At 40.5% G+C, this 20,849-nt stretch overlaps 1 protein-coding gene across 4 annotated transcripts in view; it reads right to left on the bottom strand.

Moving 5' to 3' along the window:
• The window catches only part of RELL1 (RELT like 1), a 79,392-nt gene that overhangs the window by 39,866 nt on the left and 18,677 nt on the right, over positions 1–20,849 (bottom strand). For all 4 annotated transcript variants that reach the window (XR_013766006.1, XR_013766007.1, XM_079152878.1 and 1 more), the window contains exons 2-3: positions 7,615–7,839; positions 5,745–5,816 (exon numbers count right to left, since the gene is read on the bottom strand). Coding sequence is in view for 2 of the 4 variants with exons in the window: in XM_079152878.1 (XP_079009004.1) it covers positions 5,745–5,816; positions 7,615–7,839 (297 nt within the window). In the remaining 2 variants the exon portion in view is untranslated. The remainder of the gene's footprint in view (positions 1–5,744; positions 5,817–7,614; positions 7,840–20,849) is intronic.

Raw genomic sequence — 20,849 nt, 5'->3', positions numbered from 1 at the left:
AAGGGAGCCCAACTCATGACTCTCTCTTAGGCTTCCTGTCTCCCCGTGTGATCTTTCTCTTTCACACATGCTTCCACCATGATGCCACCTACTCTGAGGTGACCCAACCCAAGGGTCCCCAGCAGAGGTCAGTCAAATCAGTGGGGGCTTCCTGACTTTCAACTTTCAACCACCAAAACTGTAAGCTATATCAATTTCTTTGCTTTATAAATACTCAGTTTCAGGTATTTCATTACAGTAACAGAAAATGGACTCATACAGTCCCATTACAACTTTACATTTTACTGTATTCAAAACACAGAATTTGCCAGTTTATCAAATTTCAAAATCATAAAACCAAAAACAAGGAAAACAATAATAAAGGTTATAAAACAAGGATAGCAATAATAACAAAGTAATGAGCTTTTATAAAACAAAGGTTAAATAGTTGCCTGAGGAAATTATTCACCTATAAAATGATGACTGCCTATAAAATGAAACATCAAGTTATAAAAGGATACCAGAAGACAAAATGTATTAAAATCATTACCAAATTTTATTTTCTATAGGCTGTGTTTCTTGGTGTGTGGGGGGGGCAGGGAGTGAGTTGGGATTGAACCAGGGGCACTTTACCACTGAGCTATATCCCTAGTCCTTTTTAATTTTTTGAGACAGGGTCTTGCCTGGTTGCTGAGGCTAGCCTGGAACTTGAGATCCTCCTCCCTCAGCATCCAAAGCCACTGGGATGACAGGCATGTGCCCTTGTGCCTGCTGTTTCTCATGTTCTTAGAATTCCTGTGACTTACCCTTATCGCTTATAAATAATTAGTAAACAGCCCCTTTGTTTGCTCTGAATGAAGTTTCTAAGAGCAGACTCTAGTTCCTACACAAATACCATTATCATCCACCCTGTGGGAGGAGGAAGACACATTTACATGCATGCACACACACAAGTCCCTCTATCTCTGGGCTAACATCCAAGTCTACACCAGGGAGTAAATGGCAGTAATGTGTCCCTGGGGAACATTTCTGGTTTTCTGTGATGAGAAGGCTTTCTAACATAACACCACATTAGGACTAGAACACACATTTTAATTTGGTTGTGAAATTACAATAAAAGAACAATAAACTAGGTTCTATTGAATGAAGAGTTGTCCCATGGTATCTAGGGAGGATTGGTTGCAGGACCTCCCAGAAGACACCAAAATCTAGATGCTCAAGCCTCTCATATAAAATGACATTTGCCTATGCACATTCTCCTATACACTTTAAATGATCTTTACATTACTTTTAATACTGAATACAATATAAATACTATGTAAATAGTTGCTATTCAGTATTGTGAGTTTTAGGAATAATGACAAGAAAAAAGTATGCACATGCTTAGTACAGATGCAATTTTTTTGAACAATTTTAATCTGCAGTTGGCAGATACAGAACCCTCAAATATAAAGTGCCAACTATCTCTCCCATAACTCCAATAAGCCATAAAAGATGGTTTTCTGATGCTTGCCAACATTTTGTCAACTGTACTTCCTTTCACAGGCTTCTTGAGAATGGGCAAGGAAAACCCATAGAGAACAAGTGGGTGGTGTTTTCCAGAAAATGCTTCCTCTCTTTTTCCCTGAATTCATGCTACATCATATGCATAAGAGTCCTTTTCAGGCAAGAGTGTCTTGTTGTCTCCCCTACTGCCATCTCTTCACTCAAGGCAAAAGTCCTAAGCAAAAACTACTATTCACCAGAATTAACATGGCTGGTATGTGCCCGTCACTGCCTAAAAGTCTCACAGACCTTACCCTGCGCAATACTTCCAAGGACCCTAACCACAAGTAGAATTATCATCCCATTTTACTATGGAGAGAAATGGTAACTGACTGGCTGGCCAGAGTCACACAGCTAGAAGTCACCTGGTCACCCCCGGGACTGTCTGACCCCAGAGCAGGTACTTTCAACGCTCTCATTCCCTAATGCTCTCATTCCTACTGCTTCAAGCTCCAGGCCTCTACCCAAACAGACACAGGCTGACTACAGTTCAGAGCACATCTACCTACTCACCATGGTGACCATTTTAGTTTGTGAAGACATCTCTTCTGCCATGACAAAAATTGAGCCTCATGGTAAGAGCTACACAAATGGATCTCCTTCCTCATGTGAATATTTAGGGATATTTGGGAATTAATTAGAGTACTCTCCATTTTTACTCCAGCAGACAGTTTAAGGGCCTACCCAGGAAATAAAGCTATAGAATCCCCAGTACTTTCCCCAACTTCCATTCAATGTAAGAAAACTCCACTGACTGACCACACATTATTCAATGTGGAAAGATCCATTAAAAGCACTAAGGTTATTCCAACCCTTGGCATTAGGAGAAAAATAATCAGTGTGTAGGAGTGTCAGAGAGCTCTTAAGAATCTTGGAATTTCCGGAGCCATAGGAATGTCTTCTGTTATTCATAATGAGCCTCTTGATCACACCCAGTCTACACTAATGAGGTGACTTAGGGTGGGGCCAGTCATCAGAAAGGCTAAGGGATTAGAGGGTTGACACAATCCCAACCACTGGGAATTAGGAGTGGGGTGTTGTGGGGGTGGAGATTAAACACTACAAAAACTCTTGAACAATCACATTTAAGAAGCATCCCAGTTGCTGAAACCATGGAGGGTACCTGAAGGATCCTGTGCCCAGAGAGGACGTGGAGCTCCACTCCCCAGTTCCAGGACCTTGCCCTATGCATCTATTCCATCTGGTTGTTCCTCAGCTATCCCTTCTATAATAAGGTAGTAAATGTAATCAAGTGTTTCCCTGTGTTCTAAGCCAATCATACAAATTATCAAGCCTGGGGACCCAGTCTTTAATTTGGGGGATCTGATGCTAACTCTCTGACAGTCAGAAATGAATTAAATTGTAGGATGTTCAGCTGGAGTTCAGAGAGTTGGGGAATTGCTTAGTGTGGAAAACCTCACATATCTTGTGTCAGAAATGTGGTGCCCAGCAGGTCAGCTAAAAGATCCAACCTCCAAGGGACAGTTACCTAAACTAAAACTGAGTTTCAAAATTAAAAGACAGGTGTGTACATGTCATGAGTATAGTTCATCTGATTTTTGCAGCCTAAGAAATTAAAAGCTGAAAATTAAGAGAGGAGAGGTAACAATGAATGGGTGAAAGGCACACTATTTGGAACCACACAGAAAGAGCTAGGTTGCTTACTAACCATTGGAATTTAGCCCCTTGGAGCCCTCCTTTCTTCGTTTGTAAAATAGGTATGAAAATACCGACTTGGTGGCACATGCCTGTGTTCCCAGCAACTTGGGAGGCTGAGGCAGGAGAACTGCAAGTTCAAAGCCAGACTAAGCAACTCAGTGAGATCCTCTCCCCAAATAAAATACAAAACAGGGCTAGGGATGTGGCTCAGTGGTTGAGTGCCCCTGAGTTCAATTCCTGGTACTCAAAGAAAAGAAAAGAAAAGAAAAGAAAATACCAACTTTAGAGGGGTGATTTGATCAATTTAACCCATTGGAGTCTTTCTTCTTCATCTGTAAAATGGACATGAAAATACCAACTTTAGGGCTGGGGCTGTAGTTCAATGGCAGAGTGCTTGTCTACCACGTGTACTACACTGGGTTTGGTCCCCAGCATGACATAGAAATGAACAAATAAAATAAGGACATGCTGTCCATCTACGACTACAAAAAAATTTTTTTTAAACACCAACTTTAGAAGGATGATTTGAGGATCAGATAAGATTACATACATAAAACACCTAGATTTAAGCCAAATACATAAGGTGCACTCTAAAAACTGCAATGAAAATTATGCTGAGCCATATGAAGTTGCTGTTCCCCTAAGTAAAGTACAGTTGAATAGAGTCTAACACACGGGCAGCTTGGGCCAGGCAGATGCTCTTGTTAAATAGCAAGGATATATAATGGGAAGGGGAGATCCCCACGGGAAGGGCTAAAGGAGAAGGGCAGGTACGTCCTGATGAATACAAAGGTATTTCAACTTTTAGACAAATGGCTCAACTATATCAGTGCTTGCTGCATGAGTTCTTTGACCAGAACAAAGCTCACGGGCAAGGTTCTCTTCTAAATTGTCATGAGAACTCATAAGTATTCACTATGGGAATCCATGGCTTTGGCACGTGTAGGCAAGCAGTGCTACACACCTTGAGAACTGCTAAAGGGACAGAATCTGCTATGGCCTGGGTGTGGCCCCCAAATTTCATGTGCTAGAAACGTAATTCCCAAAGTCTTATGTTCGTAGATTTTGGAGGTAGGGTCTTTGGGAGGACTAGGTCATAAGGGCTCTGTCCTATGAGGAGATTAATCCATTCATGAACTAAGGAATTCATGGGTTATTGAGGCAGAAGCTTTGTTGTAAAAGAAAGCACTCTGACATGATCACTCTGTCTGCCTCCCACCATGCTATGATAGAGCAAGAAGGTCCTCACCAGATGCTGAGCAGATGCAGGAGACATGCTCTAATATTTGTTAGCCTCCAGAAGCAAAGGCTAAATAAACCTCTATTCTTATAAATCACACAGTTTGTGGTAATTCAGTTATAGCAACAGAAAACAGAATGGTATACTACTGAGACAATAACCAGTGTTCAGAACAATGACCCTACCTCATTTAATCAAGATTAAATGAATCTTCTATTTAAGTGGAAAGTCTAGAGTACATTTCACAGGGAAAAAAAAAAAAAAAAAAAAAACCACTTAAATCCTAAGGGTTAAGTTTTTTTTGTTTGTTTGTTTGTTTGTTTTTGTTGTGGTTTTTTTTTTTTTTTTTTTTAGTACTAGGGATTGAACTCCGGGGCACTCAACCACTGAGCCACATCCCCAGCCCTATTTTGTGTTTTATTTAGAGATAGGGTCTCACTGAGTTACTTAGCTCCTCACTTTTGCTGAGGCTGGCTTTGAACTCATAATCCTCCTGCCCCAGTCTCCCAAGCTGCTGGGATTACAGGCATGCGCCACCCCACCTGGCCATAGGGGTTAAGCTTTTTTGAAAGTTCTAACTCTTAATAGATAACATAAACTAGACAGATCCAGAAAGCAGCCAGAAAGCAGGAGGGAACGCTAGTGGATGGGGGAAGAGGCATGGGAGGGGCTGCTCAATGTGTCGAGTTCAGGAGCATGAAACAGTTGTGGAAGTAGACAGTGGTGATGTTGTTCAACACTGCCAATGCACTTAATGCCATTGAATTCTAAAGTCACAGTGGTAAATTTTGTCATGTGTATTTTACCATGATTTTTTAAAGTATAAAAATAAGGGGAAAAAAGTATGATTTTGTCAGGATGCACCCAACTACTATGTATAACTATAAAGCACTAATAAAAATATAAAAGAAGAAAAGGAAAAAAGGAATAGACAACACGGGAGTGCTTACTATACTGAGCACTTCACATGAGCTATTTTGCAACAGGGCTGTGAGGTAATTATGATTATGACTCTCATTTTTCAGGAGGAAACTGAGGTTTCATGAGGTAATGACTTTCCCCAAACTGTACACAACCAAGAAGCAGAGAGGCCAGGGTTAGACATAAGGTGTCAGCTGCAGGGTGGATCTGCAACAGAGACCAACTGTGACTCAGAAAACTCATGAATGTAAAACTCCCATGGCTGGGGAAGGCTAGAAACTGAGGTATTAGGAAGCTTGGGTAAAACTAATGAACAGTTCACACAAATCCTGACTCTTCCAGGCAGGTTTTTAATAAAACTAGAATATTAAATTGTTCTGGAAAACTAAACTCTCCATACCTTCATTTTTCATGATGTAGTGAACAATTTGCCCAACAGTGTCACTGTTTTCATTTAGACTGTCATTCAACTCTGAAAGAGAAAAGAGGAGAGAACATGTTATAATCAGTCCCCAGTAACAGGTCAATTAGACCTTCATCTTCACTGAACAGCTTCCAGAAAGCTCAGGCACAGCGCTAAGATTTAGCTTTCCTCTTCAGCCCCAAATCTCCCAATGTCACATGTTGTAACTTCACTGATAAAAAGCATATAAGAAAGTACTGCAGTTGTCCCTCAAACTCGTCTCAAGATCGAGGTCACTTTACAAGACAATAATATGGAAATGCATTTATACCAACCCTCATTGCTATTATTTCTTTCTCATCATCTCCTTAAACTTCATTAAAAGTCAAAAAAAAAATTCCCTTGGCTTTTACTTTAACTGAAAACTTTCTATATAAACTTAGAGTATTAATTTATTTTTTGAATTAGATAATTATTCACCCATGTTTAGAAAACTCTATTATCCTCTCTAATATAGGCCCAAATTCTCTAAATTTTGGCTGTGGTTATTTACCCACAAATTCAGTTTACTTTGGGAGACTCTATCCCAGCATTATGGTCTTTGGGGATTAAAAAAAAAATTTCAAACTCCCACTCATAAACCAATCTGTGTAATTTATTTCAAGACAAGAAAGAAAAGGGAGAGTTGAAACACTCCATTCTACTTCACAGAGAAAAGACCAGTGTGCATGGCCCACCCAGTTACCCGAAGAGTCTTCTCTATCCCAAGGCCGGCTTTGCCCCTGTGTGAAGCACACGTTGGGACACACATGCAGGAGCTGAGGGGAGCCAACCTGCAGACCACTACGAAGGAGCAGAGGAGGAGGCTCTGCTTTCTGTTGACAAACACTCAGCTCTGGTTTGCTCATGAGCGTGCACATGACTCATCAAGCAACCGTGTTCTTCCTTAGCCTCAAAGGTCAGTGGGGGTGGAAAAACCAACAGTCCAGCAAGCTGGCAAGAATGAGGAACCTCCCCCCAACAAGCCCTGCTGGTTTGCTCCATGGGTGACCTACTCCAAATGTCACTTCTCTGCAAAGCCTGCTATTGAGGGGCTGAACAGGATTTGGACAGTTATCTCCTTTCCCTCAGGGCCCAAGTCAGGGAACATCCCTGACGGATGACTGGGAAGAAACATGAGGGAAACAAGACACATCTCTCAGGTTTATCCAGGCACTACCTCACAAATGCATGTGACAAGGAAAAGATGCAACACACTGACATTCATACTAAGGCACCAGTTCTACTTTTACTGTACTTTTCACACAATCATTTCCTTAATCAACAAAAATTTCATTTGCATAGATTTAAGATAAAATTTCCCCAGCAAAAGTAATACCACAAAAATGATGAGACTTGTTCAATTTTCCAACCACCCTTATTAGAATCTGACTCAACAATAACAGCAAGGAGGGACGTCCACTCCATGACGTCCAATGAGGGGCCATATGTCCCAATCACCACTGCATTTTCTCTCTAAATTTCACAATACCTGACAAAGTGAAGACTTTTATCCTCATTTAAATTAAATTGTCAATTAAATTAATTAGAAATAAATTTAAACTAAATTATACACAGCAGATATTGAGCACACACATGACTTGCTCAAGCCATAGGGCCAGAAAAAGTAAGTGCCTAGTGGGTATTCAGTAAACAAAAGCAAGATTTCAAATTCAAGATATGACTACTGCAAAAGATACACTTAAATTACAGCAATGAGCTGCTATTGAACTGTGTTGCCTCACAAATACAGGGAGTATAAGTGACTGGTGTCTTAGTTAAAAACTGTTTCCCCACCCAACAAGTAAAAAGAACCCAGGTTATTTACCTATCTTTTCAACCTTTTCCTCTTCGATGTCTTGCTCAGCCTCTGTAGTACAACGATAACCTTTCTTCTTAAGCAAGTGGCAGATGAGGACGCCAAAGAGACCCATGATGAAGAAGACAGGGACAAGTGCATATGCAATGTATTCCGGGTGTCCATTCCCAGTATTGTTGGTAGGCGATGGGGTCGTCTCTGTTCTTGAGTGCAATGTGCGGCTGCCACCATTGTCTACAGAAAGGAACATGCACAGCTGCATTAGATGGGGAGGCAAAAGAAAATTCTAATGACCCTCAAGAAAAGTTCACATTCAATCAGTGTTTCTAGCCTGGTGCATTGGTGTACTCCTGTGATCCCAGCTACTTGGGAGGTGAGGCAGGAGGACTAAAAATTCAAGACCAGCCTCAGTAACTTAAGAGACCTTGTCTCAAAATAAAAAATGAAAAGACCTGAGTGTATAGCCCAGTAGTGAAGCACCCCTGGGTTCAATCCCCAGTACCACAAAACAACAACAACAAAAAAAACACCCACAGCATCTATCTGGTCCCAAAACCACAGGCCAAACAGGGTCTGACAGCACATGCACAAAGAGTGAGAGCCCAAACTTGGGCTTTAACAGTCCAAATTCATCTGTGCCTGCCACTCATACACAAGGTCCCACCTGGGGTCACATAACCTCTTAAAGCCTGTATATTTGTATGTCCATTCACTGACCCAAATAAACATGTATTGCATGCCCATGATTTGACCCCTGACTCCAACCCCAGAGTTGGGGATAGAATGATGGACAACATAACGTCCAGCCCCTGTCATCTTGCAGTTTAGGTGAAGCATCAGAAACAGCATTAAGCAAATCCGTACCTGGTCAAATCACAGCAGATGATGAGAAGGGCCGTGAAAGGAGTACACTGTCACTGGGAGAGAGAAAATAACAATGGGACCTGGCTTATGACATCAAGAACAGGAAAGCTATGAAGGTATAGCTTGGAGAAAAGAAGTTTGCTTTTAGGGAAGGAAGGTGTTTTTTTTTTTTTTTTCTTCCCTATAAATGGATCTTTTATTTTCTTTATTTATATGTGGTGCTGAGTATCAAACCCAGGGCCTCATATATGCCAGGCAAGCGCTCTACCACTGAGCCACAACTCCAGCCCCAGAAGTTTGCTTTTAGATGTGACCAGGTCCCACAGAGACAGCCAGATACCATGACCTTTGGGAGTGCCACATCGCCTGCAGAAAGAAAGATGGAGAGAGCCTGGAGTATGCAATTATAAGATGTGGCCAATTAAGAGGGAGCAAGCAGACTGCACAGAAAAACTGCTAAGTATTGTGTCATGGAAAAATGAGGAAAGAAGTAGCAAATGAAGGGAGGGGTCAAGTAGATAAAGACTAAAGGAAAACATGGAATTTGACTGAAGTGACATCTCAGCATTTAGAATTCTCTGCTTCTCAAGTGAGAAAATGAGGCTTCCTACCATCATTAAAAGCTATACATGGCTTACGAAACCCCAAAAGTAGAAAGCTAAGAGACATTTAATTGTAACCTTTCTCAAATGATTGTGTTGGAGACAAATAACTGGTATAAAATGAGAGCTCATCTCAGAAGCAAACAGTATCAAACAGAAGCTTAATTTGCAAACCAGAGGCCATGGAACAAAGGACCACCTCTCCTACACAGGGATAGCCATTGTTTTTGAACAGGAAAGAAAAAAACTGGTCCCTAGGTTTGTAAAAGGCTGCATTCATTATTATATCAAGCAACCTCTAGAATTTGAGATAACCGCTAATTTTTTTCTAATTTCTCTCTCAAGAAAAGGATGTATGTATAGTACAGTTCCTGCATGAAGACATTTTGGTCAATAATGAACCATATGTTTGATAGAGGTCCCATAAGATGACAATGAAGCTGAAGAATTTCTGTCACCTAGTATTTTGCTGAATCTTTTCTGTTTGGATGTATAGATACTTATCTTTGTGTGACAGCTGCCTACAGTATTCAGTATAGCAACATGCTATACAAGTCTATAGCCAGGGCAAGAAGCCACCCCACGTAGCCCAGGTGTGTATAGGCTACCTCACCTGGGTGTGTGTGAGTACACCATCACCTAATGAAGTGCTTCTCTGAGTGTATTCCCATCATTAAGCAACACGTCACTATATATCCCTAAACATATACAACTATGCCATCTAAATTAAGGTTTAACCTCAGCCTTATTTTCAATAAAAACCAGAAACACTTTTTTTTTTTTTTTTTTTTTTTGGTACTGAGGATTGAACCCAGAGGCACTTTACCATTGAGCTACATCCCCAGCTCTTTTTATTTTTAGAGGTAGGGTCTCACTAAGTTTCCCAGGCTAGCTTCGAACTTGTGATTCTCCTGCCTCAGTACTCCCAAGTCACAGGGATCACTCACATGCGCCACTGTGCCTGGCAGTACAGTGCTAAATAAATGTTCTTTCTTTCTTTTACTAATACATGCTCCATGCAACAGGACTAGGTGACAACTGAGGAGTTTTATTCAGAATAATTGTTTATTTCAATTCAGAGGTGGTAACAAACTAAGCTTTAGGGACAAGAAAAACAGGATGAAAGCAGAAGGCTCAGACAAATAGCATCTTCTGAACTAGATGGCTGGGAATGTGTCTTAATTGTCAACTTGACAACTAACAAACCCTTACACATACCACCTATGTATGGAGTTCTGTGATTTATAAATATGTATCATTCACTTAATCTTATAATTATCGTACCATGGAAAAACTAAAGACATGAATCTAAATTTGTGAAACATACAAATTATAGTGAGATGCAACAGAGCACTGAGGTTAAAAGCTTGGACTGCCAGGTGAAGGAGCAGCTCAGTCACTCACTAGACATGTCACCTTGGGCAAATAACTTAACTGTTCTATGCTTAGTTTGCTTGTCAATAAGATGGCATCAAAATGATTGTACTGCCTCTGATGACTTTAAAACATGTCCCCCAATTTTTTGATACTGCTTCCATTGACAGATGAGGTCTCCATCTCCTCCCCTTAAGTACACATTCTATGTTTTGCCTGTCAAAGGAATTTGTTGGGAGTAATGCTCTGTCAATTTCCAGGTCCCAAACCTTAAGAAACTGACAATTTCCCCTTCCTGTATCTTAAGTCACTTGTTCTTGGAAACTATTACCATGCTATGAGAAAGCCTAACCTGACCTGTGGTTGGAGACCAGTAGCAGGCATCAACCTGCCAGCTGGTAATAAGTCAGCTTCAAAGCAGATCCTATAGCCCAGTTGATTGTGCATGAAGGAAAGATGAGCTATCTCTGATGAACTCTGCCCAAACTGTAGGTCTGTAAGCCAAATAAATGACTGTTGCTGCCTTAAGGCACTAAGCTTTGGAGTAATTAGTTATATAGCAATAATAACCAGAAGACTACCTGAGGTACATGATGTTACCATAAGGATTAAATATATTAACATGTAAAGCACTCAGAAGAGTGACTAAGAAGAGGTGAACACTATGAAAGTATTTTAGTCATCATCATGACAGACCTGCGTTACCCAATAAATTAGCCACTAGCCACACGTAACTATTTAAATGTAAATTTAAATCAATTGAACTTAAACTAAAAATTCAGCTCCTTAGTTGCATTAGACACAACTAAAGTGCCCAACAGTTACATGTGACTAATTGCTACCATACTGGTAGGTCAGATAAAGAACATTCCCTTATTCCAGAAAATGAAAGTTCTACTGGACCCCTCTCTCATGGATTTTCAAGAGTTCACAAGAACAATGTCAACTGGAGAATCTACTTAAATAATCCAATTAAAAAATAACTTCTAAATAAAACTTTTAAATAAAGTAACTATTTATAAATAATACCTAAAATATTTGTTAACTTATATAGGCTTAATTTTCCTTCAGTTAGTATTAAAATATTTCTTCAAAACTCTGTGGCTCCATCAATGTTCATAGCTGCTCAATTCACAATAGCCAGATTGTGGAACCAACCTAGATGTCCTTCAATTGATGAATGGATAAAGAAACTGTGGTATATATATATATATATATATATATATATACACACAATGGAATATTACTCAGTTATAAAGAATAATAAAATTATGGCATTTGCAGGCAAATGGATGAAATTGGAGAATATCATGCTAAGTGAGATAAGCCAATCTCAAAAAACCAAAGGACGAATGATCTCGCTGATAAGCGGATGATGACACATAATGGGGAGTGGGAGGGGGGCAAGAATGGAGGAAGGAGGGACTGTATAGAGGGAAAAAGAGGGGTGGGAGGGATGGGGGGAATGAAAAATTAACAGAATGAATCAAACATCATTACCCTATGTAAATGTATGAATATGCAAATGGTATGCTGTTACTCCAAGTACAAACAGAAACAACATGTATCCCATTTGTTTACAATAAAAATTAAAAAAAAAAACTCTGTGGCTCTCTTTGTCCTTCACCTATCAGCTGAATCATCTGAATTATGAACGAATTATTTATTGAGTCAAAATTAATAGCAAAGACTGTCACAGCAATTATTAACATAACTCAAAAAACAAAACACTTGTATACTTAACAATGGAATAATAAGAAAATATCTCTCAGGCATTAAACAGCATTTGATGGAATAATATGCACCATTTAAAACTTTATGAAGATTTTATGGAGGTGAGAGAAAACACACGTGCTCCAATGTTGAACTTTAAAACCTGGATTCAATTCCTTACATGTAATATGATCTAACTAGTAAAAAACAAAAAGCAAATTAAAAAAAGGGTGAAGGTATAAAATGTATAAAGCAGAGAGCAAAATTTTAAGTGACTCAGCAAAATATTAAGTGATTAATTCAGACATGATTCAGCTGGGACTAAAGGACAATGAAAGATACAGCGTTTCAAAGTGCTAACTGAAGGAAAGCCAAACATACATACATTGACAAATGTTTTAGGCATTATTTACAAATACTTTGTTATTTAAAAGTTATTTTTCATTGAATTGTTTGGGTAGATTTTCCAGTCACCATTTTTCTTGTTAGCTCTTCCTTGTAAATCCACAACAAAGCTGTCCAATGGAAACTTCACTTTCCGGGATGATGGAAATGCTCTTCAACTGACCTGCCAGTATGGTAGTTTTATGACTGAGACAACATTAAATTTTATCCTCATGTTTTTGTAACTTCAGAGTTACTTTGTATTGCTATTGCACCAAGGAGGTAGATACTTAAAACATGCAGTGCAGAAGTTGTCAGCCATTGGGAGTCACAGACTCTTGATGGGTAAGTCCAATTTCAAAATCTTTCCTCCAGATTCTACAAACTCTTGGACACTAAGTTAATATAAGGGCCAGTGACATGATAAAGATGATATACAAGTTTCTGCGTGAGCAACATGGGTGACACTGCTGTCATCCAAAGAGATGGGAAATGTGAGGGCAGAAGAGGGAAAGCTGTTTTGCTTGGTGTTACGAGTTCAATTGACTGGTCACCCATACTCCCAAATTTGGAGTGTACTGGGGGTTGAATTCCTAACCCCCAATCCCTTTGAATGTAACCATAGTTGAAGATAAGATCTTACAAAGGTAAACTATTATAATTAATAAGGTCAGCAGGATGAACTCCAATTCCATATGATTGCTATCCATATAAAAAGGGGAAACTTACAGGCAGACAAGAACACAGGGAAAACATCACATGAAGTTAAGGGCACAGATCTGGGAGATGCTTCTACAGACCAAGGAGTATCAAAGATCGCCAAAAACCACCATAAGTCAAGAGAGTCAGGAATAGTGTCATTACCACAGCTTGAAAAGAAACCAACCCTGCTGACACCTTGAACTTGGGCTTCCAGTTTCCAGAACTATGAGATAATAAATTTCTAGTATTTAAGCCAACAGTTTGTGGTACTTTGTTAGAAAGCCCTAGCATTTGGCATGTAAAGGTCATCATGATCTCAATTTTGAACAATGGTTTGAATATTTCCTCCAACTTTATGTTGAAATTTAATTGTCATTATAACAGTATTAAGAGGTGATCAGGTCATGAGAAATCAATGGATTAGTTTCATGGGAGGGGGCTCCTGATAAAAGGATAATTTGGTCTCTATTCTTCCCATCTTACACATGCTTACTTGCCCTTCCACAATGTTAGGATGCAGCATCCTAACAAGGTTCTTTCTGGATGCCAACACCACACTCTTGGACTTGCCAGTCTCCAGAACTGTAAGCCGAGTAAACATTTATGGTTGACCAGTTACTCGGTCTGTGGTATTGGTTATTGGCAGCACAGACATAGAAGTAAACTGTAGGGAAATATCCACTGAGCAACCAGATCTGCTCCATCAGGAAGCTGAGAAAGAAAAGCCAGGGCTCCACCTGAGGATACAGAAGAAGTAGTTTCTAAAAGCAATGTGTGGTCAGATGCTGTAAGAGAGTAAACCTAAGATAGGAAGGAAATGAAAAATGATGCCACCACTATGATAAACAGTGCAGCGGTTCCTCAAAAATTAAAACTAGAACTACCATATGACCCAGAAATCCCACTTCTGGGTATATATTTTAACAAACTAAAATTAGGATTTTGAAAAGATATCTGCATTTCCATAGTCTCTGTAGAGAGATAGAAACAACCTACATTCCTATCTGTGGATGAAGGGATAAAGAAAATGTGTATATATACACTGGACTATGATTCTGCTTTGAAAAGAAGTGAACTCTGCCATATGTGACAGTATGGATGACCTGGAGTACACTATGCTAAATGAAATAAACCAGCCACAGAAAGGCACACACTACATGACCTCATTTATATGAAATATCTGAAATACAGTATTCCTTCCTATCCACAGGGTATATATTCCAAGTCTCCCAACAGATGCCAGAAACTATAGGTAATCCTACATGTACCATTTTTTCCTCTGCATAAATACCTATGATAAAGTTTAATATTTAAATTTATCATTAGATTAACAATAATAACTAAAACCAAAACAATTATAACAATCTTCTGTAATACAAATTATATGAATGTTCTCTCTCTCTCTCTCTCTCTCTCTCTCTCTCTCTCTCTCTCTCTCTCTCTCTCTCTCTCTCAGTATTACTGTATTTCACCTAAAAGAAGCACTTTATGGCTTCTCTCTGGCATATCCCAATTGCCAACATCATTACACTTGCACTTTGGAGCCATTAGTAAGTAAATAAAGGTTACTTAAACCAAGCACTACAATACTGGGACAGTCTACCTGGTAACCAAGATGCCTATTAAGTGACTAACAGGCAGGTAGCATACACAGCATGGACACACTGGACAAAGGAATGTTTCACAGCCCAGGCTAGATGGATCAGAACAAAGCAAGATGGATCAAGATTTCATCACACTACTCAAAGGGGTACACCCTTTAAAACATTAATTCTTTTATAACTGGAATTTTCCACTTGATATTTTTGAACCACAGTAGATCCTGGGTTAACTGAAACTACAGAAAGCAAAACCCAAGGATAAAGAAGGACTACTATAGTCAAACTCACAGAAACAGAATAGAATGGTGCTTGCCAAGGGCTGGGGGAGGAAGAAATGAATAGTTGCTGTTCAAAGGGTGTAAGGTTTCAATTTTACAAGATGAGTAAGTTCAAGAGATCTGACAATATTGCATTGTCCACTAAAAAAATTGTCAATAGGCTAAAACTCATATTAAGTGTTCTTACCATAATAAAGAAGAAGGAAACAAAAAACAACCTAAGAGGAATCTTTTAGAAAGAGATTTGAGAACTCAGACAAATCTAAGAATACATGGGAAACCTTTAGCTTCTAATTTAGGAAGCAGCTTGGAATTTTTTAACTTCCCCCTAGGATTTTACTCCCTATTTCTCTGTAGTTTCTTGAAGTAAACATTCTTTAAGTATTCTAAAAATAAAATAAATTAAATAAATGGAAAAAACAGAAAGATAAACTCGGAAGGTCAAGGCTCATATGTTTTCTCTCATATGTGGAAGCTAGAGAGGAAAAAGGAAAAGAAAAATGGGGGTTCTCATGAAAATCAAAGGGAGATCAGTAGAGGAAAGGGATGAGGGGGTGGGAGGAGGGGAAAATGGGGAGGTGCTAGGTTATTGTTATATTATGTGCATGTACAAATGTGTAACAATAAATTCCACCATTATGTACAACTACAATGCACCAATAAAAATGTGGGAAAAAATAGAATAAAATAGGAGAAAAAAATCCATGGGAGATCTTTGGTGGCCTTGGATGAAGCCATTTTCCAGTGGCTCTAAGGCAAGATGTAAGCCAGATTCCCAGGGTTGTGGATAGCAACACTGAGCTCAGTTTACTCTTTCCAGAATCCCGGAATGAGTAAGCAATGAGGGGAGGGCCACTCACTCTTGGGGTGAAGACAAGAAATTTTTGTTTGGAGTTTTTGTTTTTTTTTTTAAGTAGATGAAACCAAAGTGTTTGTCTTATTCTGTTTTCTGTTGCTAGAGCAGAATTCCTGGGACTGAGTGATTTATAAAGAAAAGAGCTTATTGGGGCTAACAGTACTGGAAGCTGGGAAGTTCAGCTGTATTGGTGTGGGCCTTGTGCAGCTTCAACTCATGGTGGAAAGCAGAAGAGCAAGGGGAACATGTGAAAGAGAAGGCACGAGGGGGAGCCTCATGCTATAGGGACATGCTCTAGCAATACTATGCTCTAGTGATAACTACTGCAGTCTCACAAAAGCAAGCCAGGCTTTAATCCCTCACATGGGCCCCACTCTATGATCCGAATCCCCCCAGTAGGCCTCACCTCCCAGGTCTGCCATATTGAAGTTTAATTTTCCAACACATGAACTTTTGGGGGACACTCTCAAACCATAGCAGTGTTAATTAATTTGTTGAAGGAAAGGAGCAAAGGGAGAGACTGAGAAGGACTGTGGAGCTGTGATTTTGAGATTATTTCCATATGAAGGAGACAGATTTTAAGCACTTGAACAGGAAAAGAGACACTTCTTCCTGAAACTGTCTTTTATAGTAGGTGGAAGGAAGCTCAGGAAACAGGTGGGTAATGTCCTCTAGTTTCTATTATAGAAGAAGCAATGGCATGTGTTGAGACCTGGGGGCACAGGGCAGAAGGGGGCTAGACAGAGGAGGCTGGGCAGAGAGGGTGAAGGAATGAGAGAAGCCAGTGAACAGACTGCTCAAGGGTGGGCATCAGCACACAGTGGAGGTGTGCTCCCCTAACCTCAAGGTGTCCTAACCTGCTCAGGGACGTAAGACTGCCAAGCCCAGGAGGAAAAGAAACAAGTAATGAGGGTCAGAATGGAAAGTGAGCAGAGCAAAAATAAGGAAGGGAACCGTTGAAGGTGAGATGGTTCCAGAAGTGCTAGAAGTCTGACACACTAGTTTATTACAACACTATTAATACCAACAATAACTACTATCACAATTATAGGGCATCTGTGAGCTAGCACTAAGCTGAGCACAAAAACTATGAAATGTACACCAGCATTATCCCCCCTATTACAGATGGGGAAATGGAGGCAGAGAATGTTAGGCAATGTTCCAGGGTCATATGGTTTCTACGTGGTCATGACAAGATTCAAACCAGGTGGTCTGGATCCCACCTGCCTGTGCAGGACTTCCAGGTGCCCTAGGTGTCTGCATATCTAAAAAGAGATCACAAGGAAGCACCATCCAATGACCAATGCTGTTTAAAGTATATTTTAGTTACTTTTCTTTGAACAATATTTCATCAGTTAGCTACTTTTCTGTTAAAATGCCAAATGATGGCCTGATTTCCCCATATTTCACAATTCAGTTTAGATTAAAGGCTTGTCAAACTTCAAAACCATAGGTTCCAATTAGCAAAGACAGAAGTAGGATATGTTTTGAAAATGTCCCTTGCCAGGCTCCATCACGGTTTTTACAATAACAACAGTATATCTGTCCCAATCTCTGATCTCCCTCCCAATCCCCAAATCACAGCTCACCCTACAGAAGTTGGGTGCCCCCAGCTGTGCGGCCTCTCCAAGAGCAAGCCCAACTCCCCTTGAGAATCCTCTGCACACAGCAAGAGCTGTTAAACAGGCGGTTCTCAGCTCTGATGGATAAGCACAATTCCCTTCCACAGCATGACAAATAAATCATGTCCAATAAATTTTTATCAAAATTCTTCAGGTTCTTCTTGGACCCACGCAGATTTAATTAGTTCACTGGACTCTGAGGCCTCACTCTGTATGTGTGTTATGCCAAGATCCTGTTGAGAAGATTGCAAAAGACTTTGGAAGCTTACAAAAGATTTGAAGCAAAAAAGATCGAAGACAGCAGGGAAATGAAGAGGAGGTATGAGGAATAGCTGGAATCAATTGAAAAAAGTCAGAAACAATTTTCTAGCTTGTTCCAAGTAAGACTTGTATTTCCATCTGACCCCAGTGGTCAGAGGAGCTGAGACAGGCAGGCACAGAAATGGCATTCCTCAAGCCCAGTGGGCATAACTTGAGGGTTGCAAAAACAATGGAGAAGACATGGAAGTCACCAGAGATTCTAGATAAGGAGGCCCCGTAACCTCTCCCAAGCAGCTTTGTGCCAACCAAGGCCAAGAGTTCCAACCACGATGGTTGTGATAGCAGTCCTCCCAGTCTCATAAGGAAACGGCGTGCATTCTCAGAAGCCAGGGTTCCCAGCAGAGACCCAACACACTTGATGGGAAAGAGGCCTGGCTGGCAAGATAACCCACACCAAGACTGGCTGAAACAGCTTTTAACATACACACACAAATTAATTAATTTAATTAAAAATAATACACACATATATGCATGCTTTTCTTTTAAGCTAACATTCAAAATTCCAGAATTGAGAACAGCCTATTGTGATTTAGATTACAGAGAAGGCTAGTCATTCATTCCTCTAAAGGTTTTTTTCTTTGTCTTCTTTGCTGCAGGCTATTTCTGTGATACTGAACAAGTTACTTCACCTCTTGGGGCCTTGGTTTATTCATCTGAAAAATGACAAACACGAGACTCTGTCCCTTACAGTCCTCAAAAATCCCACATCCCACCAGTCTTTTCCAACCCCATCCACAATTCACACTACTGGAGATAAAAATATAAGGGAAAACTCCATGACCACAAGGCCGAATCTGAAAAGCTCAGAACACCAATTCTTTTATAACACATTTCATCGCAAAATAAAATCTGACAAAGGCAAAAAACCTGTATTGACCTGATGGGTGATGATTTATAATCTCTATTCCACTTAGTTTGCTGCATAAATACTAATAGATTTGATAAGACTCTTAGGACAGGGAATCACATAATTTAAATTTTAGACCACACAGTCTCAAGCATTTCTGATCATCACAACACTATGAGGCAAGTGGTACTTTTTTAAGAAGAGGATATCGAGGTTCATAGGAAGGTATGGCACTTGCCCAAGGTCACATGGTTGAAAACCGGTAAGAGTCTGGACAAAACCCAGGCAGTCCCTGCTTGAGGACTATATTTGTAACAAATACATACAATGTCCCTTGGGCCTTGGGCCTACTTGGAGTGCTAGGACTTACTGGCTAATGAAAAATGACCTCCTTCATTAAGTTGTTTAAACAGTTTAAATCAATCACCTACACTATAAAGCAGAGGAAACAGTGAATTCTACCAATAAAATAATCCCCAAAATTATTTCTACATGGTTATAGAGATGACTAATGTCACAGGCACCAGTAATGGGGACACTGCCTTCACCCAAACTCAGAAGTTACGATGAACAGAGAGAACCAAATGAACTTATATGGGAACTGGAGGACAACGTGAGTCAGTACATAAATAAATGCTAAACTTTGCAGTGTATCTTGAGCAGCACTAGCCTCCAACCAACTCCTAAACAGCTGCTATAGAGCCCCAGCCTCCCCCACGGTGCAGCTGTTGTGGGGGACACGGGAACCCAGACTGCATCTGCCACCTGCTGGCAGAGTCCACCCACCCATGAAACAAATCCCACCACTTCCCACAAACCTCAACTGCATACAGTCCCACAATTACCTTTATTTTGTCAAAGTCCCTGAAATGCTACTGGGACACATGAGCACCAAAGTTTGATCGGGACATCAAAGACCACTTTGGAGACAGATGGAAGCCCTAGTAAAACGTGCAGTGATTAGCAATGCCAGGACTTGAGCCCCTGATCTGTGGCTGCATTCAGCTAGAGAAATTATTATCATTAATGACAATTATTATTTTTAATGGGAAAATGCACTTCAATTTCCAATCCAATTACTCAAAAGGAATATTTGGGGCACACCCTCCATTTCTAAGCTGGGGTTTCCTTGTGGAAGTACCATAGGGACTGAGGATGAAAGACCTACAGTGATCAGTGATCAAGGAAGAGAGAGAACTTAAGAGGAGGCCTCAAAAGAAAAACCTGCATTTGGGTGGACACAAAGGGAACAAATAATCTTGACGGGCAGAGGTTGGGGGACAAAACAGAACCACTCCTGACCCTCAGTTTTCTACCAGAACAAAGAAGCGAAACTAAAGTGACATCAATGTAAAGAAACTTAAAAAGAAACATGAAATCTAAATATTTACCATCCCTGGCTTCAATTTGAACTAAAGAGGAAATATTGACTTCGCAGAGTCAGAGAAAGTCCCCAGCATTCTCCACTGTCTGGGATTTGCCATGGGGGTTATTTCTTAAAGCCACTAACCCCCCTGACTAAACATGAATCCCTGAGGACACCAAAAGGTTGAAGGGACAACCGCTGCAGCCCACTCCACCCAGGCTTCTCCTGAGGAAGGGATTAGCTCTAGGATCCCAGTGTCTTGAGAGGCAAGGAGCTCAACTTCGGGACGCTTCCGGAATCTCTCTGTGTACCTCAAAACAATGGTTTGCATTCAGGAGACAACAGAAGGCTCATCTGACCAGGCCTCACCCAGATGGGGCAAGGTCAGTTCACACAGGCCAGGAAACCACCGACGTGTTCCGGGAGCATCAGGGCACGGCAGTGGAGGCCCAGGAGCAGTGTGAGGAAGGACAGGCCCGGGGGCTGCGGAGCCTGGGAGAGCCCCCGTCTCTCCCCCTCTTCTTTTCCTGCTTTCCTGCCCATCCCCTCCTTCCCGTGCTCCACCTCTTTTTGCTATTTTCAGTGTAGTCAGTTTGGGATTTTTATAAGTCTTTAGCTGCTGGTAGCCCTGCTGCCTCCTAGGAAGGGCTAGAAGACAGGCCTGGAAAGAATTTTGCCAAAGACCCATCTGTATCTTTCAAATTGTAAGGAAGA

Source organism: Sciurus vulgaris, assembly GCF_902686455.1.
Source record: "Sciurus vulgaris genome assembly, chromosome: 9".
NCBI lineage: Eukaryota > Metazoa > Chordata > Mammalia > Rodentia > Sciuridae > Sciurus > Sciurus vulgaris.
This window is presented reverse-complemented; position numbering and strand designations above follow the sequence as displayed.